Source organism: Mustela nigripes, chromosome 4, assembly GCF_022355385.1.
Source record: "Mustela nigripes isolate SB6536 chromosome 4, MUSNIG.SB6536, whole genome shotgun sequence".
Lineage (NCBI taxonomy): Eukaryota > Metazoa > Chordata > Mammalia > Carnivora > Mustelidae > Mustela > Mustela nigripes.
In genome coordinates this window covers 1,775,123-1,802,434 of record NC_081560.1, presented here as the reverse complement: position 1 = coordinate 1,802,434, position 27,312 = coordinate 1,775,123, and the positions used below count along the sequence as shown (strand labels likewise).

The 27,312-nt window shown below is 45.1% G+C and overlaps 1 protein-coding gene across 4 annotated transcripts in view; it reads left to right on the top strand.

Annotated features, from left to right (window-relative positions):
- Positions 1–27,312, top strand: part of RNF32 (ring finger protein 32) — a 38,770-nt gene that overhangs the window by 3,039 nt on the left and 8,419 nt on the right. For 2 of the 4 annotated variants that reach the window (XM_059396015.1, XM_059396014.1), the window contains exons 4-7: positions 3,104–3,246; positions 11,466–11,498; positions 12,041–12,165; positions 12,349–12,457. In XM_059396015.1, the coding sequence (XP_059251998.1) occupies positions 3,104–3,246; positions 11,466–11,498; positions 12,041–12,165; positions 12,349–12,457 (410 nt within the window). Of the gene's footprint in view, positions 1–3,103; positions 3,247–11,465; positions 11,499–12,040; positions 12,166–12,348; positions 12,462–13,176; positions 14,906–27,312 lie in introns of those variants that run through there. The other 2 variants (XM_059396016.1, XM_059396013.1) reach the window with 2 other exon arrangements.

The following is a 27,312-nucleotide window of genomic DNA, read 5'->3' as shown; positions in this document are numbered from 1 at the left end:
CGGGTACCTGGTGCCAGCGGCACCTTGACCATGTGACCCAAGTGCCATCACAAAGGAACACATGCTGACATGCCCCCCGATCTCATGCTCTGAGAAAGGCGCAGCATCCCCTCCGGGGTATTCTTCCCAACATGCATATCTGAATTTAATCACGAAATATCAGACTCCCCCAAACTGATGGAGACACTACATAACTTCCTGGCCAGTACTCTTCAAAAGTATCAAGTCAAGGAAAGCAAATGAGGAGAAACTGTCCCAGATACAAGGGACAAAGGGGACATGACAACTGAGTGCTATGTGTAATCTGAGTCCAAAAAACAGACCTCCATGAGACAAGAATGAAATCCAGTAAGGAGTACAGATTAATTGCCAGTGTTCGATCAACATTAATTTCCTCACCTTGATCACTGAACTAAGGGATATGAAAATACTAACATTTGGGAAAAGTGGGTAACAGGCCCATGAAGATTCCTTATACTGGTTTTACAATCTTTTGCAAGTCTCATTATTTTAAACTGTAAATTTAGAAATAGAAAAGATTTTTACACAATGCTGGGCATGGAAACTAGGTTTGTCGGGGGGCGCTGTGCCCTCATGCAAGTGTGATAGCTGCAGGAAGCCCGGGGAAGCCGCGGGCTGCTGCATGGTGTAAGGGGAGCCTGTGGCTGCAGCAAGTCCAGTGGACACTCATAACTTCCCGTTGCACTGCAGACAGTGCTATTTGTCTCCTAGGAAATGGCACAGCCCGAGAACATGCAGACGCTGGGAAGAATAGGACACAGTCATGTAGTGGGTCTCTTGTGCATATATAATTTATGGAGACAACCAACTAGATGATCGTCATAGTCAGTTTAGCAGGAAAGGTTTAAATTAGACATCAGCAAGAACTTCCTAATTTGCAAAAAGAGTGAGGTTAAAAAGAGTAAATGAGCTATTTTTCCAGGAGCTCTTTGTGAAAAGTAATTTTTCACTACTATGCATATCAGCTACCAGTAACTGTTGAACCATATGCTCTTCATTATTCTCGATACATTGTATTGCACTCAGGTCTCTTCTTGCTGATTTCGTGGAGCTCTTTATTACTCTCCATACTAATCCCTTGATGATGGAGCCACTGAGATCTCTCAGTCTGGCACAGTCTTTTAATTTTAGGTGTTATTTTATATTGAATAAAACCTTCATTCTGATTACTGTGAAATCCATCAGTTTTTCTCTTTATTGTTTATGCTTTGGGTGATTTAAGAAATCCTTACCCATTCTGAGATTACAAAAGTTTTCAAAACCACATTTTATTTACTTTTACAGTTTGCCTTTCACATTTAGACCTCATCACAGTTTACTTTGCATACAGTATTTGCAAAACCAATTGATAGAAAAATTTACATTAGATTTTTCCCTAAAACCATCCTCTATCCTTTCTTGGTTGACCAGCAGCACCACATTTTGCCTTTCCCAAGTTTTCCAAGTTCATGCAAGAGAGGGAGGAAGAGTCAGAATGTATGATTAGGGGCTTCTGTTTCTATGTCAGGATTTTACTGTTTTAATTCATAGCAGTTTTGTAATATGTCTTAATAGCTGGCATAAAAAGGCCCCAAATTCAATCCTCAAGATCTCAGAAGTATATTCTTCCATATACTAAAACAGAGTGGGTGATCTTCCGTTTTCATCTTTGTGGAGGCATTCCTTCTAAAACCTCCCATTACTTTGCTCCCCTATGGCCCAGTTGCTCTGTGGGGCTGGCACAGCTTCCCCTTTTTGTTTATGCCCTCATTGGGGTGAAGCCACTCCTCCAGCAGCTTCCTGGGAAAAGAGTCCAGAAGAGACCAGTGTATAAGCGTATGGACACAAAGATAGCTTCATCCTATCATAGTCCATTGATAGCTAATAAAGAATTTCAGTATGGGAGTCCTTCTCAGAATTTTGAAAGATTTGCCTTCTCGTGTCTGTGTTGGTGGTGGTAAGTCTGATCTAATTCTGATCTCTGACCCTTTTTGAGACCTGTTATGTCTCTCACACACAAAACTTTGAAATCTGCTTTTTGTCCCTACAGCTGTGATGTTTCACAGTGGTGGGATTTGGTGTGAATCCTTTGTTCTGGGCCTTCCTGGGGCCTCTCAAACTAAAAACTCACTTCCTCTTGTGGGAAATGTTTTAGGCTATTTTAAGATCTTTACTCTTGATTTTCTGTTTTCTTTACGGAATGTCTGTCTTTCAGATGTCAGGCCTCCCTAGTCTGGTCCTTTAGTTTTCTTATCTTCTGTCTCCTGCTTTATCTCATCTTCCTACTTTCTATGAGATGACTTTAACTTTCTCTTCCAGTATTTGAGTTGACTTTCACATTTCTATAAGAGTTTTGATTTTTAAGAGCTCTTTTTTTGTAGTTTGAATGTTCCTGGTACAACTTCCTGTTCTTGTTTTGTAGATGTAACACTTCCCTTTCTATCTGAAGAGAGCCCATAGGGTGGCACTTTACCCATTCCCTCATTTGGGGGTCGTGTGGGGGGTGGATATTGGTGCTCGCACCCTGCCAGCACTGTGCCCCAGCTGCGGCAGCTCCTACTGGGACGTAACCTATGCTTGATGCAGAGGAGACACATGGTGGGCTCTCAAATATTGCTGAAGTAAGGAATTGATCCTGACAATAATTATACATTGTAAGAATTTTTAGCAACAGAAGAACCTGACAGACACTCATTCTGTGAAGGTCACTGGTGGCAAAAACTAAACTAAACTAAACTGGCAGAAGACAACACTGAAGCCTGAAAGACAAATTAGGTGAACAGCGAGAACCTTTGGCCAATGCATGTGAAAGCCTAGTATTCTTCAAATTTTCTTTCTTAAAACTGGATAGCAGTCCTGCCTCCTGTAGAGGATATTGTGAACATGATGTAGGTGTGGGGAATCCTTCACAAATAAAAGCATAAGCCACAAATGGAGGTATTATTACCATTGACTTCTATACACCATGGAGGATTAGCATTCAGTGGAAGTACATGGTATGTTTTGCTTTCAAATTTGTTTACACAATAATATCATTAAACTGTATCTGAGTTCTATATTCTAAATAGATTGCAACTTCTGTTTCGTATTGTTTTAACTTTAGCACAGAAGCTGGGCCTCTTTGAACCTCCGCCACCACCACTATCCTCAGATGAATGGGAAAAAGTGAAACAAAGATCCATCCTGCAAGGGGACTCTGTGCAGCCGTGCCCAATATGCAAAGAAGAATTTGAACTTCGCCCCCAGGTGTGTAACCTGAAGATCAGATAAGCAGGCTTGGGAACTAGACTGAGCTGGATCCTAAGATCCCAGGTTTCATTTTTCTAGTTTCTTCTGCCTATGTGACCTCAAATACTTTTACGTTTTCTTTTCCATTAATTAAAATGTATATGTAAGAAAGAGCTAAACACCCTCATCAAACAGTTTTGTTTATTTACCAAACGATATTCTCAAGTATAAAGTTCATACAAAAGGAATGCTTCCATTCCGCTGGCTGGAAATAGCTGAGGAGGGACTGGAGGCACCACTAAGAGGAGGCCAGGCCAGGAAGAATGAAAGCAAATGGAAATTTTAAGTTGTTTTGTGAATTGAAATGATAAAAGAAATGAAAAACTAGGCTCACATATCTCCAAAGAATTTGTGTAAGAATCTTCAAGTAAAATCTTTTAATAATCTTTATTCGTGAAACTTTACCACAAGAAGGTTGATGACATAATAGATAAAATGCAATCAATCTTGATCAAAGGTTTCCCTGTACATACTATGTCTGCCTGATCCATTGTCATCTCCTGGCAGTTAGGGACACTTCCACTGCTAGAATTTTGTGTTTTATTTTAAGCTAGTGGCCACCCTACAGCAGTTTCCCATGTATGCAGCATTGTGATTCCTATAGAGCAGGCACTTGGGCATTTGCTGGAAAAAAAAAAAACAGCAAACAGAGTCAAAGCGGGCCCAAAATTCATAGCCTGGGAAACCTCCAGCTTTACTCTCTACCTGACACTTAACTCTCAAACTTAATTTGTTTTAATGAGTTTCATCGTTAACAAGTTAGTTCACAGTCATAAAACGTTTGTTCTTCGCTAATTTGATTTTACAAGTTATTTTAAGTATACTTATTGTATTCCAGTGCTCTATCAAGACCTAATCTTACATATATGAAAGCTAGGTATTTTAGTAAAATGTTAACCCTTAAACCACAGAATCATCATCTAGTATAATTTAGCATTTTAGTGTAGCAAGAGTTAATAGACCCACACAGAGTCATTCCGGCCCCAGCAACCTCTTTTTTTCTGTGCTGTAAGTATTGAGCCCGACTGTTGAATGACGGATGAAAACTTACACGGAGTCTCAGAAGCAGGGCAGCAGGGGCTCAGGGTACATCATCCCTACCATTTCCTCTATTCTGTGTTTTATACATTTCTCACTAAATTCTTATTTCCATTTCGTCATAGAGATGCTTGTGTTTATTTTGCATCTTTAGCTCGTTATTCTTGTTATGCTTGGTTTTCCTTTCCTTGTTCCCAATAGTTGGCATTTCCTCAGCATTTGATGATTTCAGTACTTCGGACTCCAGTAATTCTTGCGCATCACTAAGGGAAGCACTGTACCCATTTAACAGATGCGGAAATAAGTCTAGCAATCCACAGCCGGGTGGCTCGGGAAATGTTTGCATGGTCAGCTGGAGTCTAATCCCAACTTCTAGGACATCCTTAGTGCATTTAGCACGATTTAATCATTCATTGTTATCTCAGAGAATGTTTGCCAAAATCGAACATTTATGTACATGTAAAAGTCTAATACTTTAAATATATGGAAGTACAAAGTTATTCAGTACAGATAATCAAATATCTATTGATAAAACACCCAAAGACTATTCTAGAAAGTATGAGGAGAAGAGTTAAGATGGAGGAAGACTAGGGGGACCCTAAGGTTGCCTTGTCCCTCAAACACAGCTAGATAATTATCAAATCGTTCTGAACCCCCAAGAAATCAGTCTGAGGACCGTGATAACAAAACCGCAAGTCTGTAAGTAGAAAAGCAGCCAGAAGGTAGGAGGTTCAGAGAGTTGGTCTGAGAGAGCTACCACTGTGGGTACTGCAGCAGGAAAGGAGCCCTGTTTGCAGAGACCACCACAACGGATTATACAGAGCAGAGTGCGATATCTGACAAAGTCTCACGTTTTAGAAGTCTGCCACCGCCGGGGTCATGCCTGGCTTAAACATGCTCAGGAGGGTCGGCGGGGTGGACCCAGGAGTGGATAGGGTAGTCTGAGGTTACCCTGGATTGCGAGAAGAACCGGTGGCATCAACATGCTTCGCTCTTTGCAGGCACAGGAGCAGGGACTCTGCCTGCAGGCCACGTCCGGGTGCCGGCTCTCTGCGCCGCCTCACCATAAACTCTGCACTGCTGTGGGTCCTGCGACCACTTTCCTGGCATGGTCCAGGCAAATGGCAAAAGCATAGTGACACACTCCCCCAGAGGAACAGTATGGTTCTGTGCCCCAGGAGTCCCTAAAATTGTGGCGTTATAAAACCCAGTCCCACCTGGGATAAAACAGGTTGGACACAGGCAGAAGGTAAAGGTAGGGATCTGAGGGAAGCTCGGAACACAAGAGGGGTGACTGATTGCCCTTCTGTAGGGGTTCCCCGAAGAGTGAGGGGGAGCAAGAACCTTCCGGTCCGGGGCTAGAGAGCACGGCCTGCCATGTTCATCCCACCCATCAACGATGAAACACCTCAGGGGGCAGCACAGTGCAGCCAAGTGGAGAGGAGCGGCTTACACCAAGCCCTGCCCCCTGTGCCTCGCAGCTGCGTTTGCACTAGCACAAGCCCATCTGAGAATCAGTGCGACAAGCTCCTGCCCCAGAAGGCCAGTACAAACACCTTGCAGTTACCAAGTCGGCTGATCATAGAGTACAGCAAAGCTTAATTAAGGGGAAATAGGATTTAGCTTTCTTTTAATATTTTTTATAAATATAAAAATATTTATATAAATATAAATATTATATAAAACATATAAAAATATATAAAATATTTTCTATAATATATAATAAAATATATAAAATACATATATTTATAATGAAATATATTTATTATAATAAATAATATATTTATAACAAATATATAATATGTGATATATAAAATATTAAAAATATTTTGTTTATAAAAATATATAAAATATATATTTATTTTATGTATAAAAATTATATGAAATATATAAATATATTTATATATTATATAATATAAAATGTTATATATAAAATTATGTATTATATATAATATAAAATATATATTATATGTAAGCCTTATATAAAAATATAAGATATATTTTTATTTTTCAATTTTTTAACTTTTTATCTTTTTAATTTTTATTATGTGTGTGTGTGTATGTGTGTATATATGTATGTACATGACTTTCTGGTTCTTCAAATTTTTACTTAAATCTAATTAGTTAACATACGCTGAAATATTGGTTTGAGGAGTAGAATTCAGTGATTCATCACTTAACATACAATACCCAACGCTCTGCATGAAAAGAGCCCTCCTTAATGCCCATCATCCATTCAGCCCATCCCCCACCCATTCCTCCATCAACACTCAGTTTGTTCTCTATCTTTAAGAGTCTCTTAAGGTTTGTTTTCCTCTCTCTTTTTTCACTTCTCCCTCCCATATGTTCACCTGTATTGTTTCTTAAATTCCACAGATGAGTGAAACTATGATATTTGTCTTTCTCTTTTTTCACTTTGCATAATATAACTCCATTCACATCACTGCATATTTATAGTAAGACCTCGTGCTTTTTGATGGCTGATGGCCGTTTTTTTTGATGGCTGTATCTATATTCTCTTAGGTATAGATATAGATACACCACATCTTCTCTATCCATTCATCAGTTGATGGACGTTTTGGGCTCTTTCCCTAGTTTGGCTATTATTGATAATATGGCCAGGGATTTAATCAATACAGATATAAGTGAGATGTCTAAACTAGAACTTAAAACAACAATTTTAAGGATATTAGCTGGGCTTGAAAAAAGGGATAGAAGACTCTAGATAAATCCTTACTGCAGAGATAAAAGAACTAAAATCCAGTCAGGATGAAAGGTAAAATGCTATAACTGAGGTGCAAACCCAAATGGATGCCATAAAACGAGGATAGATGAACCAGAGGAACAAATCAGTCACATAGAAAATAAAATTATGGAAAGTAATAAAGCTGAAAAGAAGAGGAAAAGAAAGGTAATGGATCACCAAGGTAGACTTAAGGAACTTAGCAACTTATTAAAATGCAACAACATTCGTATTTTAGGCATCCCAGAATATGAGAGAGATAAAAGGACAGAAGGTTTATTTGAGCAAAGTAGAGCTGAAAACTTCCCTAATCTGGGGGAGGATACAGACATCAAAATCCAAGAAGTACAGATAATTCCTATAAAATTCAACAAAAGCTGGCCATCGCCAAGACATATATCACAGTCAAATTCACAAAATACACAGACAAGGAAACAATCCTGAAGGCAGCAAGGGGGAAAAAGTCCTTAACCTGTAAGGGAAAACAGATCAGGTTCACAGCAGATCTGTTCACAGAAACTTGGCAAGCCAGAACAGAGCAGAAGGGAATATTCAACATGTCAAATGGGAAAAATATGCAGCCAAGAATACTTTATCCAGAAAAGGCTCTAATGTGGAATAGAAGGAGAGACTAAAAGTTTCCCAAACAAAAAGGAGCCCATGACCATTTGACCAGCCCTGCAAGAAATATTAAGGGGGACTCTTTGAGTTGGGGGTGGGGAGAGACCAAAAGCAACAAAGACTAGAAAGGAACAGAGACCATCACCAGAAACACCAACTCTACAGGTAACACAATGGCACTAAATTCGTATCTTTCAATAATCACTCTGAATGTAAATGGACTAAATACTCCAATAAAAAGACACAGGGTATCAGAACAGCTTAAAAAACAAGATATGCTGCCTATAAGAGACTCATTTTAGACCTAAAGACACGTACAGATTGAAAGTGAGGGGACAGAGAATCATCTACCATGCTAATGGATGTCAAAAGAAAGCCAGAATGGTCATACTTATTTATATATTCATTTATTTATTTGAGAGAGAGAGAGAGTGTGTTCACATGCAGGAGGTAAGGTGGGGGGACAAGGAAAGAGGGAAAGCAGATTCAGTGCTGAGCAGGGAGCCTGACATGGGGCTTGATCCCTGTACCCTGAGATCATGAACTGACCCAAAGGCAGATGTTTGACTAAGCCACCCAGACACCCCAGACAAACTAAATCTTAAAATGAAGACCATAACAAGAGATGGAAGAAGAGCATTTTATCATAATTAAGGGGTCTACCCATCAAGAAGCTCTAATAATGGTAAGTAAATATTTATGTCCCCCAACTTAGGAGCACCCAAATATATAAATCAATTAATAATAAACATAAAGAAGGACACTTGGGTGGCTCAGTTGGTTAGGCATCCAACTCTTGATTTCAGTTCAGGTCACGATCTCAGGGTTGTGAGATCAAGCCCCACATCAGATTCTATGCCCAGCGTGGATTCTCTCTCCCTCCCTTTCCCTCTCCCTCTACTCCTCTCTGCCCTGCTCGTGCATGATATCCCAAAATATAGCAATAATAATAATAATAAACAAGAAAACTGGTAATATAATAATAGTAGGGGACTTCAACACCCCACTTACAGAAATGGACAGATCAGCTAAGCAGAAAAATGAGGAAACAATGGCTTTGACTGACACACTAGACCAGCTGGATTTAAAAGATATATTCAGAACATTTCATCCTAAAGCAACAGAATACACATTCCTTTGAAGCGCACATGGAACATTCCCCAGAATAGATCACATATTAAGTCACAATCAGCCCTAAACAAGCACAAAAAGATCAAGATCATACCATGCATATTTTCAGGCCACAGTGCTATGAAACTTCAAGTGAACCACAAGAAAAAAATTGGGAAGACCACGAATGCATGGAGGTCAAAGAACAACCTACTGAAGAATGAATGAGTTAACCAGGAAATAAAAGAAATTTTTAAATACATAGAAGGAAGTGAAAATGAAAATACTACATTCCAAAACCTTTGGGATACATCAAAGGCAGGCATACAAGATGAAGGTATATTGCAATACAGGCCTACCTCAAGAAGCAAGAATCATTGGGACCCCATCAAGGTAAAAAGCAAAGGAAAATCAACAAAACTAAAAGACAGCCTATGGAATAGGAGAAGATATTTGCAAACAATATATCAGATAAAGGTTTAGTATCCAAAATCTATGAAGAATGTATCAAACCCAACACCCGAAAAACAAATAATCCAATCAAGAAATGGGCATAAGATATGAACAGGCATTTCTGCAAAGAAGACAAACAAATAGCCAACAGACACATGAAAAAATGCTCCATATTACTCTGCAACAGGGAAACAAATCAAAAGTACAATGAGATACTACCTCATACCTGTCAGAATGGCTAAAATTAACAAAAGAAACAGCAGGTGTTGGAGAGGATGTGGAGAAAGGGGAATGCTTTTGCACTGTTAGTGGGAATGCAAACTGGTACAGCCACTCGGAAAACAATATGGAGGTTCCTCAAAAGAGCTAAAAATAGAACTACCTCATGACCCAACAATTGATTTACTAGGTATTTATCCAAAGGACACAAAAATACAGACTTGAAGGGGTACATACAGCCCAATGTTTATAGCAGCATTATCAACAATAGCCAAACTATGGAGAGAGCCCAAATGTCCATCAACTGATGACTGGATAAAAAAAATGTACACACACACACACACACACACACACACACACACACACACACAGAGAGACACGGAATATTACCCACTTATCACAAAGAATGAAATCTTGCCATTCACAATGGCATGGATGGAGCTAGAATATATTATGCTAAGTAAGTCAGAGAAAGACCAATACCATATGATCTCGCTCATATGTGGACTTTAAGAAAGAAAACAGATGAATATATGGGAAAGAGGGGAAGGGTGAGAGAGAGATAAACCCTAAGAGATTCTTAACCATAGAGAACAAACTGAGGGTTCATGGAGGGAGGTGGAGGGGGGATGGGATAGATGGGTGAAGGTATTAAGGAGGCACTTACTGTGACGAGCACTGGGTGTTGTACATAAGTGATGAATCACTGAATATTGCACTGTATGTTAACTAAGTAAAATTTAAATTAAAAAAAAAAAGAAGAGAAACTTAACCCTACACTGAGAGGAGCTAGAAAAGGAAAAGCAAATAAAGCCAATAACCAGCAGAAGGGAAATAATAAAGATTAGAGCAAAAATAAACAATCTGGAAACAAAGAGCAGACCAATGAAACTAAGAGATGGTTTTTGAAAGAATTAATAAAACTGATAACCCCCCCAGCCAGACTTACCAAAAAGAAAGAGGAAGGTCCCAAATAAACAAAATCATAAATGAAAGAGTAGTGATTGCAACCAACAGCACAGAAATACAAACAACCCTAAGAGAATATTGTGGAAAAATTATACGCCAAAAAACTGGCAATCTGAAAGAAGTGAACAAATCCCTAGAAACCTACAAACTATCAAAATGGAAACAGGAAGAAATAGAAAATTTCAACAGACCCATAACCAGCAAAGAAATTGAATCAGTAATCACATCAAATGTGTCTGAGACTTCAGTCATCCCCAAGAGTCTTGCCCGCCGTCTCTTCTCTTGGCCCCAGACACTGGAGAGAAGAGAAGCCAGTGGCCAGAAGACCAGCCCCCTTGTGGGCTCCTTCCGCACTGGTATCCTGCTCTCATCCCCCAGTTCTTCTGGGAGAACCACACACCTTCCTCCTCATCCTACAGCCTCGAGTATCACTGTGTGGTGGGGACTCTGGGCCACAGAGAGGAGACATTTTCTTGTGAGCATACTTTCCCCACATTTGAGAAAGAAGAGATGATTCCAGCGTCTCTGGACTTATTTCTGGAACTCTCTGTTTAAGCATCACAGTCAATGAGCTGCAATGCTAAGCACTCCAGGACTGCAGCTCAGCTGAACAAAGCCCTGCACAGAGATGCCCGTCCCCTCCCTCTGCACCCCCTTCCCCCCACACCCTGGTGTGGGCTGGGCCCCCCCAACACACACCCCAGCTTGCTTCCTTTCTCAGGATCTACCCAGGGAATACACCTATTTCAGAAGCTGTGACACTTACTAGCAGACACGTGTGTTTGATGTTTCAGACTGTCGTTAACTTAGTCTTTCTTGTTGAATTATATGCCTGTGCTGGGCTCAACTTAAATGCTAAATATTAGAAATATCAAGGTTATTAATCTGCTTTTTTAATTTTTCAAAGAAACAACACAGCCTACCTTTTAAGCATTCAGAATTTTTCTTTTAATTAATGCATTTATGCTGCTGCTCTTTTAACACTAATTTAAACTTCAAACATTTTTTGTCTTCTCATGCACAGGTGCTGCTTTCATGTTCACATGTGTTTCACAGAGTAAGTGACTCCCGCCCCCTCCCTCCCTGCCCCAATAGAGTGAGCAGGGTGCCAGCCGCGTAGCTCTTACTCATTGAAAGTTTCCCAAGATGAACCACTTATTTTATCCATAATCACCACTCGGGAGTTAGAAATCTGACTTTAGGCTACAGAATAATTCATTGTTTTGAAAATCACGAATTTTAAGTGACAAAAGAACCACACGTGCTTGTGTAACACAGTGCTGTTACTAACATTCCTCACAGTGAGTGGCCGCCTGCTCCCTGTGTCCTGACTGCATGGTAGCCGTCTATACTGGGCTCACCTGCCTTGACACAAGTGATTTTCAGAAGTTTTTGATGTATGTGCATGTATGTTCTTGTAAAATTTCATTTTTGGAACAAGTTTCATGAGGAAGGTGTTAACATCTGATGAAATGTCTTCCCTTCATAATCCAAACCGGACTGTCTCATGATGATGAGAGGAAAGAACACTATAATTACATTAGAATGTTGTTTATAAGTAATTGCTCATAAAATTTTAAGTGAAATGTTCTTCTTCAGGCATGCCTCCAGGCGTTTGAAAAGTTCACAAATAAAAAAACCTGCCCTCTCTGTAGAAAGAACCAGTATCAAACCAGAGTGATTCACGACGGAGCCCGGCTGTTCAAAATAAAGTGTGCCACAAGGTAGGAAGGGTCCGTCCCCCTCCCCACAACATCCCCAGCTGCGGCGCCGGCTGGTGACTCATTCTCAGGGAAGGAGGGGCTTTGCCTCCCTCCTTGGCCACTGCCTCCCCCGGGCCTCCCCCCTGTTTTGAAATACCTGTCAAGGCCATCCTGAGTGAGTCATGTCAAACATCTGTGTTCCAGGATCCAAGCCTGCTGGAGGGGACACGTGGTCAGGAAGTGGTACCAAGACCTGAGGAGAAAGGTTCCTCCCACAGACGCCAAGTTGAGAAGAAAATTCTTTGAAGAAAAGGTAGGTCCAGGGCCTTGATTCTCCTGGTAGCGTGCCCACCAGTGGTTCACTGGGGTCAGGGAGGCCCACCGAGGCGGTGAAGCCCAGAGACTCACTTCGTTTGCAGGCCTTTTACAGATGCTTGAGAAGCTGCTAAAACCCCATCCCACCTGGATTTCCAACCCAGGCAGTAAAATACTTCTAGGTTTTCTTTTCTAGTTAAATCATAAACATCCTAAAATTGAAAAAAGGTTCAATTCAAAGCAACTTTGGTTTGGCTGTTTCATGACACTTGCTTAAATAATCTCTTCAGAGGAAGGAATGGATAAAGCTTAAGTTTTCACATCCCCTGAGTTGCGGGTTAAAATGTTTTATTTATAAAAATAGAGTTCCCACTGTGCTACAGTTTTACCAAGTGTCTCATTGGGCCTCATGGGGTCACCAAAATGTGAGTTTCAGAAATAAATAACCTCGGTTTCTACCCTTTCTTTGAATAACTTTTTAGCTTTTTTTTTTTTTTTAAGATTTTATTTATTTATTTGACAGAGACCACAAGTAGACAGAAAGGCAGGCAGGGCATGATGGGGGGGAAGCAGACTCCCCGCTGAGCAGAGAGCCCGATGCGGGGCTCGATCCCAGGAGCCTGAGATCATGACCTGAGCCGAAGGCAGAGCCTTAACCCACTGAGCCACCCAGGCGCCCCAAGTTTTTAGCTTTCATGTTTATTTTTGGCTTACCAGTTTTCCACCCTTGTACCCCACAAGGAGGGGTAGAGCAGAGGAGCCGGCGAGCCTGGGTTCCAGCCTCAGCCCGTCCCACCAGCTTGTGGCTCCGGGCACAGCCTCCGGGCTCAGCTGTAACAGGGCAGTCATGACCTGAAGCCCCAGCGCTGCTCTAGGACTGACACCCAGTAGGCCATGAGATGCGCCGCTCTTCCGTCCTGTGTTGTCCGAGCTCGTCCTCACGGTGACTGCTTCAGATGTGGTCACAGCCCCTGCTGCCGGGGACAGCACTGGATGAGGCTCTGGCGTTCTGACATCACGTAGCTTTAAATCGCAAAGCTGGAACTCACCGTCGCACTTCCCTGCCGCCTTCTTTATGGAAGTGTCCCTTACACGTTTATTTAGCTCTTCCTACACCTGCTTTGTGAGCCTGCACTCGCGTTGGGAGTAAGAGTGATGAAGATTACCCTTTACTGCGTAAGGAGATCCCTGGTCCGTTAGAATGTGAGGCCCGAGGGACGGCGGCCCTGTGCCCCGGGGCAGAGGCCGACGTCCACCAGAAGCGTCAGGCTTTCACAGACTCCCCGTCCGGCCTTCTCACCCAAGGTGCCCTGTCTCTGTGCGTCGCGTAACCTCGCCAGCTTGTTTGTGCCCTGGCTGGGGGGCTTCTCCAGAGAGCCCAGGACCGCGTAGGGATCCTGAAACCAAGTGCATTTAGGCTCGACCCTCAAACGAGATGACGCCGGACTGTCCCGGGGCCCTTCCTGATCACTCAAGTAGTTGGTCCAGGCAGTGAGTACAAAAGAAAATCGGGAACTCGACTGATTATGATGTCATTAAATCTCATGGATTTAATTAAGAAAATACACTTAGCTACCCTCGAGAGAAAGACATTAAATGCGATATAGGAACCAATAACCCTAAAATCTTGAATATCCTGAAGACAAGGAGACGTAACCACTGCTGGAGATGAGCCCGTGCGGCAAGGGCAGCCCGAGCGCAGGGGGAGAAGCCACAGGTGCTTGGCTGCTCTGCAGGAGGGGGTCCCCTCCGGCGGGCACAGGCGTGGGGCGGCTCCGGCCGGGGCAGCGTCCACAGCAGCCCGCTGGTTGCCCAAGAGGAGGCAGGGCAGAGCAGAGGCTATGGAGAGAATCTGCCATTCTACTTGTGAGTAAGAAAAACTCTATTTTCTAAGCCATTCGTGCACCTTGTGGCATGAATTGGGGAGCACAGGCTATGTGAGGGACAAGGACAGAGTCCTAGTGAAAGCCCCCTCCCTTGCTGTCTGGGGGGGGGGGACAAGAGAAAAGCTTGGCTTTGTTCAGCACCATCCGTTTGACAGAAGCAACAACAGATCGGCTAAACTGCTGCGAACTGCCTGGAAATGTGAGCCTCTGCTCTAAGAGCTGGGAGAGCAGTGGGCTGCCCTCGGTCCTCCCCTCCGCTCGGACCTTATCCGGCTTCAAAAAGCCCCCGTCTGTAGGCCAAGACAGTGGATTCAGCCTGGGCGGGGGTCCTCAGTGCCACTCCCGCGCTGAGGCGGTCTTAGGGCCGTCTGTCCCCTCCTCCCTCTCCGGCCGGGACTGGCGGCCTCTCAAGGGGGGCTCACCCTCGAGGCAGGGAGCGACTCTGTGCCTGGTGGGTTGTCATCCTTCTCCTGTGTTTTCCTCGCGCTCGCCTCTCTCCTGGCTCGGACAGGAATTCTGATACATTATTATTATTACTCTTAGTAATTCTAATATAATACTCTCTTGGCTTTCAAATCAGAAATTATTAATTTTTTCTCTTACAAAATTTTAATTACAGATGATAGTCATGTTACCTATGTGTGTAATTTTTTTCATTTGCATATATCATCTTATTATAATTTTTTAAAATACAGGCTACACTCTGCTTTCACATAAAGCAGAATTGTGAGACTCAAATGATTATACATCTATACCCAGACACAAACACACAAATGTGCGCACGCATACAAAGACACACACTGTAATTCAGATCATTCTTCCCCCAAAGTGCTGATTTACTGTCATACTCAATTTGTTGAACAAATAAGCACTTTATAACTGCTTCAGCTATCTGTTAATTAGATCGATAATCCGCAGCTCTCTCTGCTACTTTCCTAAATGTTCACTTCAGTTTCTTCATTCCTCACTCTACTCACTTGTCCCATTTGGCCATAAACATTGAAATCTATAAACCCAAACCTCATTTTATTTTTTTAAATCCGGTTGATCAACCTCCAGTGTGATATCAGCGTCAGGTACAGAATCGAGCGACTCAGCACTTGCATACAGCAGTGTGCGTCAGTGCGCGCCGCCACCGGTGCCCTCTAATCCCACCACCTCTTTAACCCACCTCCCCTCCACCTCCCCTCCAGTGACCAGCAATCTGTTCTCTAGAGTCAAGAGTCTGTTTCTTGGTTTGTGTCACTCTTTTTTTCCCCTTTGCCCATTTGTCTGTCTTAGATCGCACATATGCGTGAGATCATGTGGCGTTTGTGCTTTTCTGACTGATTTTACTTGCATGCTACACTCTGGCTCCGTCCATGTTATTGCAGATGGCAAGGGCTCGCTATTTTTGATGGCTGTGTAGTATTCCACTGTATGTACACACACACCACATCTTTCTCCACTCGTCCGTCGATGGACACTTGGGTTGGTGTCCATAGTTTAGCCATTGTAAATAGTGCTGCACTAAACATAGGGGTGCAGGTATCCCTTTGAATGAGTGTTTTTGTATTTTGGGGTAAATATCCAGGAGTGTGATTACTTCATCATAGGGTCGCTGCAGTGTTGACTGTTTCCTGCACTGGGCAGAAGCTTTTGATTTTGATGGGAGTCCCAATAGTTTATCTTTGCTTTTGTCTCTTCAGGAAAGCTATCTAGAAAAAGCTGCTATGGCCAACATCAGAGAAATTACTGACTGAATTCTCTTCAAGGATTTCTTGTGGTTTCAAGTCTCATATTTAGGTCTTTAATCCATTTTGAATTTATTCTTATGCATGGTGTAAGAAATGGGCCAGTTTCATTCTTCTGCACTTAGCTGTCCAGTTTTCCCAACACCATTTGTTGAAGAGATGGTCTTTTTCCCACTGGATACTCTTTCCTGCTTTATTGAAGATTGTTTGACCATATAATTGTGCATTTATTTCTGGGTTTTCTATTCTGTCCCATTGATCTATATGTCTATTTTTGTGCCAGTACCATCCCGTTTTGAACACTACAGCTTTGCAATACAGCTTGAAGTCTGGAATCACGATGCCTCCAGCTTCACTCTTCTTTTTCAAAATTGCTTTGGCTATTCAGGGTCTTCTGTGGTTCCATACAAATTTTAGGATTGCCAAACCTCATTTTGAGTAAGTAAAGAGAGGGGCACCTGGGTGGCTCAGTTGGTTAAGCATCTGACTCTTGACTTAAACTCAGACCATGATCTCAGGGGCCTAAGATCAAACCTCACATTGGGCTCCATGTTGCAAATGGAGCCTGCTTAAGCCTCCCTGTCTCCCTTTCCCTCCGCCCTTCCCCCCAACTCCCACTCTTGCCCTAAATAAATAAATAAATAAATAATGACAGCATTTACTGTCAGATAGTATACTAGTAGTAGGTACTCTTGTCATTGTTTCTGGTTGCCCATATGGGTACACATCTGTCTGCCCTTAACCCTGGGGGTGTGCTCCACGAGCCTCAGTGGATGCCTGAAATTGCAGATGGTACCAAACCCTATATATACTACATTTTTTCTCTACCTACACACTCAGGATAAAGTTCAGTTTATAAATTAGGCACAGTAAGAAATGAACCACAACAAATAATAAGACAGAACAATTATAAAAATCTAAAACAGCACACTATAATAAAAGTTATATGACTCTGTTTCTCTCTGTCTCTCTCCCTCAATATATCTTCCTGCACCCACCTGCACCCATCCTTCTTGTGATGATGTGAGATGACAAAATGCCCCGTGAGGAGATGAAGGCAGGGGAGTGACACAGCATTAGGCTACACCAACCTTCTGACAATGTGTAAGGGGAGGGTCGTCTGCTCCATGGTTCACAGTGGTTCACAGTGGGTACCATGTGACCCACAGGTCATGGTTCACAGTGGGTAACCGACACTGTGAAAAGCAAGACTGCAGAGGGGGGGTCAGCTGTGTGTCTGAGTGTCTATGTGGTCAGAGCCCAGAGGCTATCCTTTCTTAGTCCAGTTCTTAGTCATTTACGGAATGGCTCTTGTAATTTAATGATCTTTTTCCTACCTTTTTCAAACTCTCCTGCTGGCATAGTCTAGGAAATAGACCAGTTAATCTACAATTTTAATGTATAATTTTAGTGAAATCTGAAAATCACTGAACGAGGCTACTGAATGCCACATTACCTAGTACTGTACAGATGCATCCAGACCATGTGGACAAATCACACTACCATGAATTACTGGGTAAAAGACGGTGGAGGAACAGGATATTCACAAAGTCTCAAAGCATCAACCCACAGATTATGTATAATTTTCAAAGGGTATGAGAAGCCTTTACATCGGAAAGGTCCAACAGACATCTCAACCTAATGATCGAAATTACCAATAACTGCACAAGTTGATACCACATGCTCCTCATGTGCACAGAGTATACTAGAACAAAACATCACCTTTATACTTTCATGCCAAAAATGCTTAACCTGAACCCAATCAAGAAAGCATGTGATCAAGTAAATCCAAAATGAGGAATATCCTCATTTAAAAAAAAAAAAAACTAAACAAAAGTAAGAACCTCTTCTTACTGTTCACCTATTAGATTGCAAGAACTGGAAAATGTGAAGATAATTTTCTAGTACTGATGAGAACAAGCGCTAAATGGACATTCTTATAAGACATTGGTAGGACAAAGAATGTACATCCTTCTGGCTGACAGTTCTCTGAGCCATCTCTAGAAGTCACCCTACAGCTATACATGTATGCTGAGACGCGTCCATGACTCGTTCACTATGGCAATGATTATAAAAGAGAAAGAACCAGAAACAGCCAGAGTCCGCCACCAAGGAACATCCGCACAGTGATTACTACACAGCCATCGTAAAGACCAAGTTAGATGTATATGTGGGGGTAGTAAAAGATTTCCAAGAAAAGGCAACAAGAAAGAATAATAAGTAGACAAGGTATCATGATAGGGTTAAACTATAATAGTAATTACAGCAAACATGATTGAGATGAATTTCCTTATTAAATAACAAACTTGAATTACATTGAAAGTCCACTAATAGCTGCTTATGAGAGAAACATTTGAATCAAATGAAATAAAAATGCCTTATATAAAGGCATGCTCAAAAAGAAATGATGCAAATGCAAATAAATAGAAAATCACAGAGCACATGGGTGGCTCAGTTGGTTAAACATCTGCCTTTCGGCTCAAGTCAGGATCCCAGGGTCCTGGGATCGAGCCCCACATCAGGGTCCCTGCTTACCATGGAGTCTGCTTCTCCCTCTCCCTCTAGCCTTCTCCTCCACTCATGCTTTCTCTCTCTCTCTCTCAAATAAATAAAATCGTTTTTTTTTTTTAAAAAAGGCAAAAGCCATGAAAAAATAGAAAATCACAATAAAATAAAGGAGTATTAAAACACATCAGGAAATTCAGAGTCTAAGTTACATTCTGTCCTGGCGCTTGTGACAGTGAACACACTAGAGTTCTATGGTGTGTAGCTAACGCTGTATTTAGGGGCCACTAGGATTAAGCACATTTATTATTAAACAAGAAAGATGAAAAGTAATGAACTAACCATTTAAGTCAGAAAGCTATTTAAACACTAAAGAACTCTTAAATGTAGGAAGTAGAAAGTATAAAGATAAAAGAAGTAATTTATTAGGATAAAAGTAAAACCAGTAAGTGAAGCCAATAGCTGGTATTTCAGGAAAGAGAAACTAGAAGTGACTATTTTTTCAGTGAGAGCTTGGAAAACTACCAAGTACAAGATAAAGTCTCACCAGGGTTAAAAAAGATAAAACAATGTAGACACACAGAATGGAAGGCATAACCATAGATGTGGAAATCTATGGTTATGATAAGACTTGTATGCAAATTCATGCTCTTAAATCTGAAATTATTTACCTCCTATCAAAATAGGAAACACAGAAATATATAAAAATGACTGAGAAAAATTATATTAAATCGTCTCAATCTAAATCTAAACAGCCTTTCTTAGTAATGACAGCAATCTCAAGCTAAAGTGACATTTCCTTATCACAGTAAAGACCATATATCAGAAACTAAAAACATATTTTTTAGATACTGAAACCCTAAAGATGCAAAATAGGTTATCTATTATCACACTTTGGCCAATCCTTGCCAATGCAATAATACAAGAAAACAAAATACCGTGTGTGTGTGTGTGTGTGTGTGTGTGTGTTTGTATTCTATAATATTTAGTACATATATTATCTATATACATGGATTTTAAATCAGTAAAGTCATTTGAAGAGTTATTAGAATTATTAGATATTCCAATTCAAGGTAAACATGCAATAATTTTTTCCTATAGAGCAACAAGAATCAGGTACAAAGTGCAGTGGAATAGGATCCTTTTGTAATAATTAACACCTAAAAATAAAGGGACGTAAAAACTCTGATCAGGAAAAAAATGTTTTCTGGGGTTGACATTAGCAGCATGACCAAATAAATGTTCCTCACTCATATGACAGTCTGGCATCCAACCGCAGGTAAGAGCGCCTCTGTGGGAACTGTGGGTTCCAGCACCACCGAGCAAGCGAGTCAGGAGTCTCACCCAACCATGTGTCCAGTAATAGGGACACACACCTCGGTGCCTGTGGACCCTGAGGTGCGCTAGTCCCTCTTGGCCACAGTCTGTGAGCCCCTGGAGAGCACTGCCTCAGACAATCACCCACATCCAAGAGAGACTTTGTGAAGTCCAGGTTTCCAAAGGAAACCTCCACAACGCCCTTGGAGAGGGCCAGAGGACTTACACTGTACCCATGTCACCCCTCCACCAAGGAGGCACAGCTCGGGCCCAAGAGAGATCTTCTTGGCCATGATTTCTCCTGCAGGGGAACGTGAGAGCTTGTGAGTGAGCACCCAGCTTCTTGGGCTGTGTGGGACATACCAAAGGGACTCGTCCTTCCATCCAGCATACTGAGCCATGAGCTGCGTGACCCGGGGTGGGAAGAAACTGGAAGAGCAGCAGGTAGGACTCCTGAGGGCATGAAAAACACAAGGACCCTACTGACTGCTGCAGCCTCCATCAAGAAGCCCCAGGGGAGGTGCTTCACCTGTGGATCCCCCCACGTGGCCCCCAGTGCCACATGTGCCTCACTCACCCACACCCTGTGGCTGGTTCTCTGTGCGCACTCCTGATGGCGACGGCCAGGAAGCACATGCAGAGAGCCAGCCTGCATCTGGGGGCCGGGGGGAGAACACAGACTGGAGCCTCACCATCACCCTGGGGAAAGTCAAAGGGAGGCCATCGGCGCCTGGCCTGGCGTGACGCAGAGTCCAGAGAAGGCACACAAGCGTAAGAATTCTGCCATAAGAGGAGCACAACATGGAGCAGGAGTATCCATAGGAGGTCTGAGAAAGCCTCAGAACCCATACAGGGCTGACAGGACATCTCTCCTGACGCTACTCAGTAAAGACATAGGAGGCCACGGTTACTTTGGTTTGGTGACAGCAATGCAGGACTGAAAAAAACGTGAAAATCAGGACGATATGATACCACCAAAGGGTCTCGGCAGCCTCCTAGTCACCAAGCAAAGACGTGGCAAGCTACAGCCTGGTGAAGAATTCGAAACAGGCATTTGAAGAAAGCTCAGGTGCAGGAAAACAAAAAGACACATTTGATGGAATCAGGAAAATAATACGTGAGAAAAGTGACAAGCTCAATAGAAATAACAACAAAGAACCAAAGAAGTTCTGGAGCCTAAGAGCAGAGATGGCATTACCATCAGAACGGATCAGGCAGAGGGAAGAACCTGTGAATTAGAAGAAAGGAACTTGGAAATTATCCAGTCAGAGGCAAACAAAGAAAAAAGAATGAACAAGAGTGAAGAAAGTATATGTGACCTTTGTGATACTATCCAAGGAAACAGTCTGTGAATTGGAGTCCGGAGGAGAGAGGGAGGGGCAGAAAGCTGGTCAAAAGAAATCATGGCTAAGAACTGCCCGAATCAGTGAGAAATTTGGAGAGCAAAGTTTATGGAGCTCGGAGTCACCAAACAAACTCAGTTTAAAGAGATCTCCCCCAGGGCGCCTCGGTGGCTCAGTTAAGCGTCTGCCTTCGGCTCAGGTCATGATGCTGGGGTCCTGGGAATGAGCCCTGCTGGCGCCAGCTTCCCTGCTCAGCGAGGAGTCTGCTTCTCCTTCTCCCTCTGCCCCTCCCCCACACGTGTGTACTCTCGCTCTCTCTCAACTAGTAAAATCTTTAAAAAATAGAGAGAGATCTTCGCAAAATATATTATAATAAAACTCAAAAACCAAAGAACCTTGAAAGCAGCAAGAGAAAAATATTCCACACTCACGGGGGAACACCCATAAGGCATATTTCCCAGCAGAGACGTGGCCGGCCAGGATAGAGAGGGACAAAATACTCAGAGTGCTGGAAGGAGAAATTTCAACTGACCACACTCTCTGGCAAAGGTGGGCTTCAGAAACGAAGGATGAATAAAGATGTTCCCAGACAAACAGATCTGAGGGAGGCCATCACCACTGGGCCTGCCTTACGAGAATGCAAAAAGCTCTCCTCAAGCTGAGATGATAGGAGGCTGATCAGTAATGTGCCAGTACAGGACTATGCACAGCACGGCAGGAAAGCTAAATACGTAGGCAAATTCAGACTCCTAATACTGTAACATGATGGGTGGGAAACTCTCACCTCTGTGTGCAGATTAAAGGACAAAAGTATCAAAAATACCTAGATCTACACCAATTTGTCAGTGAACATACAGTACAAAAAGGTAGACCGTGGAGCATCTGGGTGGGTCAGTGGATTGCGTGTCCAGCTCTCGAGTTTGGCTCAGGTCTTGATCTCAGGGTCCTCTCAGGGTCCTGAGATCAAGCCCGCCATCGGGCTCCATGCTCAGTGGGGATCTGCTTGAGACTCTCTCCCTCTGCTCCTCCCCCTGCTTGCACTTGCTCACGTGCCCACCCGCTCTCACTCAAATAAAATCTTCAAAAGAAAAAAAAAAAAAAGGAATATAAGCTTGCCAGTAACATGAAGCTTGAAAATCTAGAAAGCACAGACTAAGAGATTTGAAATAAAATGCAGCTCTCAGCCTTGGGTTCTCCTGGCATCCATCCTGCTGGTGTCAGAACTGAAGGTGCACGCTCAAGTCCAGCTTCAGGAGAAGCAGCGTGTGCAGCTTTCCTAATAATCCAACTTTAAAAAAAAAAAAACAAAAACAAATTCCAAAGCCAGAATGAACAATGACTTTATTAAGCCTCCTCTGGGTGGGGGCCTAGCTTTGTAACATAGTGACATTCCAGAAATGCCAGCTTTTCCTCCAGAAGTCAGCCTCGCGGCGGCCCGTGAGAACAGGCCTGGGCACCCACCACCCTCCCACCACCTAAAAGTGCACGGAACTGTACATTAGTAAACAGACATCTGATGTTTGAATTTGAGAAATTAGTAAGTTTACAAAGCAAAATGTGCAGTAACAATATGCTACCTTCAAGGGAAACGTCTATAATAGGAAAGAAAGGCAAAGAGAGAGAAAAGTGTGACATTTTTAGGCATAATAAATTAGAAGGTGCTTCTGTTTAGAGCTTCAAGACCTCGCCAAGATGGACATGTTTTTAATACTGTAGATTAGATTAGTGCAGGTCATTCTGTCTTTATAAACTGACCCCTCTTTCTTAGAACAGAACTCTGGCCTTGCCTTTTCCTCCCTCTGTTACAGGGGGACTAATGAAGTCTCTTCTGAACTTTGGCTTCCATGAACCTACTGGATGTTAACTAATGAATACAATACAGAGTTCGTCTTTCTACAGACAGTAATGCTTCCATGCGCTGAGAATTTCTTCTTGCAGATTTTTCTTCCTTTAAAATGTCATTGGCACATTCTTAACAAACTGAACAAGAACAAAGTGATGTGTTACAATGTGGGATCTTTTCAATAGATTTCAGTCCTGTGTAAAGAACCGAACAGATCAAATGTTGGATTTTGTCTCTGAGTGTCAGAGAATTCAGTTGGAGTCAGCAGTGCCTTTGAGTGGGCACCGGGGCTGTCGGGGATGGCACAGCTGTCCTGGGCGCTCTCACAGCGTGTCTCGGTGGACTCCGGCCAGAGCGGCCTGGAGAGGTCAGGAAAGCCGCTGTGCTCCTACCTGTCCCCAGTGTGTACAGAAAGCCCGAGTGTTGGCCACAATGCAGTGCTTGGTCCTTGAATGCCTTTGATCCTTATCTAGAAATTCTGCTAGCATATGTCATATAATTGAGGTATGGTCTTTTATTGCTGCAATTAAAACTTTTCAAATGCATTATTACTATCTCCACCCAAGCTAAAAGTCCTGACCATTGTTTAAAAAGTAAGGTTAGTGATTTGTCAGATGCCCTGGCTGACTTGAGGGGCCGCCTGCTCCCACACCCACCCACATGAGATTTCTCTTACTTTTTTCATTGACATCTCACCAAACAGCATAATGGTCTTAAAGTTTGTTTAGTCCTTTGACTTCCTTTATCACGTAGAGATGGCAAACATTCTGTTGCTAACTTGGAGTGGTTCCAAGCAGCAAGACTGGGAGGGTATTAAACCAGTAAAAGCTTATCAACTGATTCATTGATATGCTGTAAATTCCAGGCTTTTCATTTTGCTTTTGAGGGTGGTCATAAGTCAACACATTAGTAAGCAATTTGCTGACATCCAGACGGATCACTTAGAGAGGCCCCCCGGGCAGACAAAGTTCACCTGGTACTTTTGTTCATGTATTTTTTTTTAATGTTTAGCTGGTATGTTACTTGTAAATGACCAGTAATTGCTTTACATATCAATAAGCTTATCAAATATCTGAAATAGAAGACTTAAAAGGAAACATATATGAAGACATTCCTTCTTAAAACTGAATATTTTACACACTTTGTTTCCGTAGAATTAGTAATATTAATCATCGGTTTAAAAACTAGAACTCAACTGGCTGCTTTTGGGGGGAGGGGCAGTTTTTGCCCTTTCAGTGACTAAGGGCATCTGACCCAGATCCCAGTAAGGAAATAAAGAAAGCAAGAGCACACAAGAACTTGAGATGCAAGCAAGAGTTAACAATGGCTGCGCTGAGAATCGGCCAGGACAGGTGGTCGTCAGTATCGCTGATTTAACGTTGTAACTATCACCCTTGCTGACTTTTGACTGTGTGCAGCTGCAAGAGTAAGGTCCCAGCAGTTCGCGTGTAGGATTCTGCTGCAAATGCGGACTGAAGGGTTCTCAGTATCCCTATTAATAAGCTAACGTCGATGTCATGACTAAAAGCTAAATGCCGATGCTTTGTTCAATCTTGAGAGTTGGAAATAACTTCACGTCATTCCTCGGAGGCATCGTCCTTTTGTTTTAATCCCAGAGAGGACGCCGTGCTGTCCTCCTTTAGAACCTGGACGTTGGGCCACATATGCGTCCTTGTTTCTAATCTACAGCAAACGTGAAATCGAGATTTTTTAAGGAATGCTAAGGGCCTTAGCATGAATCAGGTGCTTCTCTGGACCTAAGGAATTCATTCGAGGAGATAAGAAATACACACAGGAAAAGATAACAGCGTCCCGCGGCGCTAAGTGCCCAGGGCAGGGGCCCCAGTGCTCTGAGAGCTGAGAGAGCAAGCTCACCGGAGCGGAGCCACGCACCCCGGGTGCACATGCGGTCCTCGGGAGCCTTCGGTGCAGGAAGTCATGGAAACAGGAACACAGGGCAGTTATTCATGGGACTCTGGAACCATGACCAGCCGGCTGGAAAGTCCCACAGGACAGTAATGAGAGGGAAGGTGGGCGCGAGGCCCCAAGGGATCCTGGAGGGGTCTCAGCCTCCAGACAGGCCCAGGATGAGGAGTCTGAGGTCAAAGAAGAGGTGGTGAGGCCCGTGCTCCAAGAAGACAACTCGGCCATCAGAGGCCAGCGGGAGGCAGCAGGAGGCAGCAGGGCGACTCCTGCCACACCGGCCCCCGCCCCCTCCCCCCTGCTGCCGGGCACAGCTGGCAGAGCCCCCCGCACCCTGCCGGCTCCTGCTGGGCCTCTGAGCCCTCTGCTGAGCCCTCCTTGTTCCTGCAAGCTGGAGGCCGCCTTGTGACAGGTCACCTGGGTCCCCGGGTCGCAGGTGCGGTGCCAGCCGTTCCCACACCGTCGGACCAATCCTGTTAATCTCTCACGGTGGTTACTCAGAGTGAGTAACCGCGTTTTCGTGGCCCTGCAGCACCGTCACACATGCCAGGAACCGCTCCTTCCCTCACGACGAAGTGCTTCCGAGCGGCAGGAAGGAATTAGTGCGACGCGTCACCGAGTGTGGGGTCCGCGCTTGGCCGGGCCGGTCCGTCCCAGGCGACAGCCCTTCGGGGGCGGATGCCCGCAGCTCCGCACTTCGCCAAGCTCGTCCAGCTCCCTCCGTCCCCCAGCAGAGCCCTAGGGCCACCCCCTGGGCGGTGGTCCCGGTCGCTGCTGCCCCGCCCCGCAGGTCGCCTTCCAGGGCGGAGACCACAACTAACGCGTGCCGTTAAGAGTGCAGATGTGGAGAAGCCGTGAGCGCGCAACGGATGCGGCGACGCCGGAGCCGGGGAGCCGCGTGGGGAGCCGTGGGTCCCGGCTTGGGGAGGCCGACGGCCGGGCTGCGGGGGAGCCGCGCACCCCAAGCCCCCGCAGCCCCCCAGAGGGTGGGTGGCTCCGGCCCGCAGCAGGCGCGGCTCCCGTGGGGGGGCTCCCGTGGGGGGGGGGGCGCGGGGCGGGCGCGGGTGGCCGCGGGGGCTGCACCCGGGGCTCGGCGCAGCGGCGGCCGGAGCAGCAGCCCGGGACGCCGGACCCTCGGACGCTTGTGTTAAACCGGACCTGCATCCGGCCGCGTCTCGCGGCGCCGCAGGTTCTCCCGTCGGTTCGCGTGGGTCCGAGCAGAGACCCCGGCATCAGCATTTCGCGCTGAACGAGGCCAGTTTCCCGCAAAGACACAAGAGCGGGTGGTCCCCACGGGAGGTCCCCAAGGCCGTCGGCGTCTGCGCGCACGCGTGCGTCGAACCGCGGGGGACCCCCGCGCCCGGTCCGCAGGCGGCTCTCGGGGCCGTGGGCGCAGGCCCGCGCGGGGCTGCGGGTCCCGGAGCCGCACCACGGAGCCGCAGGAAGCCGGTTCCGGAGGACGGTGCGGCGACGGTGAGTCAGCGTCGCCCCGACGGACAGTCCGGAGGAGGAGGGCGCCCGGCGTTCCGAGACCCCGCGCGGCGCGGACACCGACGGCTCCCGCGCCCGAGCCGCGCCTTCCGTGCAGGAGCCTCGGCCGGGCTCCCGCGGGGTCAGGTCGCGGGCGGCCACGACGGAATGAGTCGGAGTTTCCGCGTCCACACGGGTGCGGAGACAAGCGGACACCGACCCGTCCACGCGGGCGCCCGGGGGCTGCTCCGCTCCGTCGCGATCCCGGAGCCCCGGGCCGGCTCAGCGGGGCGCGCGCTCCCCTCGGTCCGCCCTCCGCTGTCTCGGTCCCGTCCCCCTGTCTGTCTGTCTGTCTGTCTGTCAATAAAGAGAAGCTTCTCTAAACCGCTAGACACGTCACGTCTCCGCAGCGGACACGACTCGCGGGACCCGGACGACGCAGGACGGGCGCGCGCCCGGCGGCCCCACACGGAGCGCGCGAACGACGGGGAGACCGGCGCAGGCGCAGGCGCAGACGGGCGCGTGACGCAGGCGCAGACGGGCGCAGGCGCAGGCGCAGACGGGCGCGTGACGCAGGCGCAGACGGGCGCAGAGGCGGCGCGCGCACGTCCGGCAGAGGCTCAGGGAGCGGGACCGGCCCCGCCGCCAGCACGCGCCGCGCCCGCGCTCGGACAGACACGCGGACACGCGCAGACGCGGAGCGGAGCACGGCCCGTCCCGGTCGAGGATTAAAGCGCAGAGCGCGGTCCGCCGCGGCGTTCGGCTGGAAGCGTGAAGCCGCCGGGACGTACGCAGGGTCGTCGGACGCCCCTGGACAGCGGGCGACGGCGCGG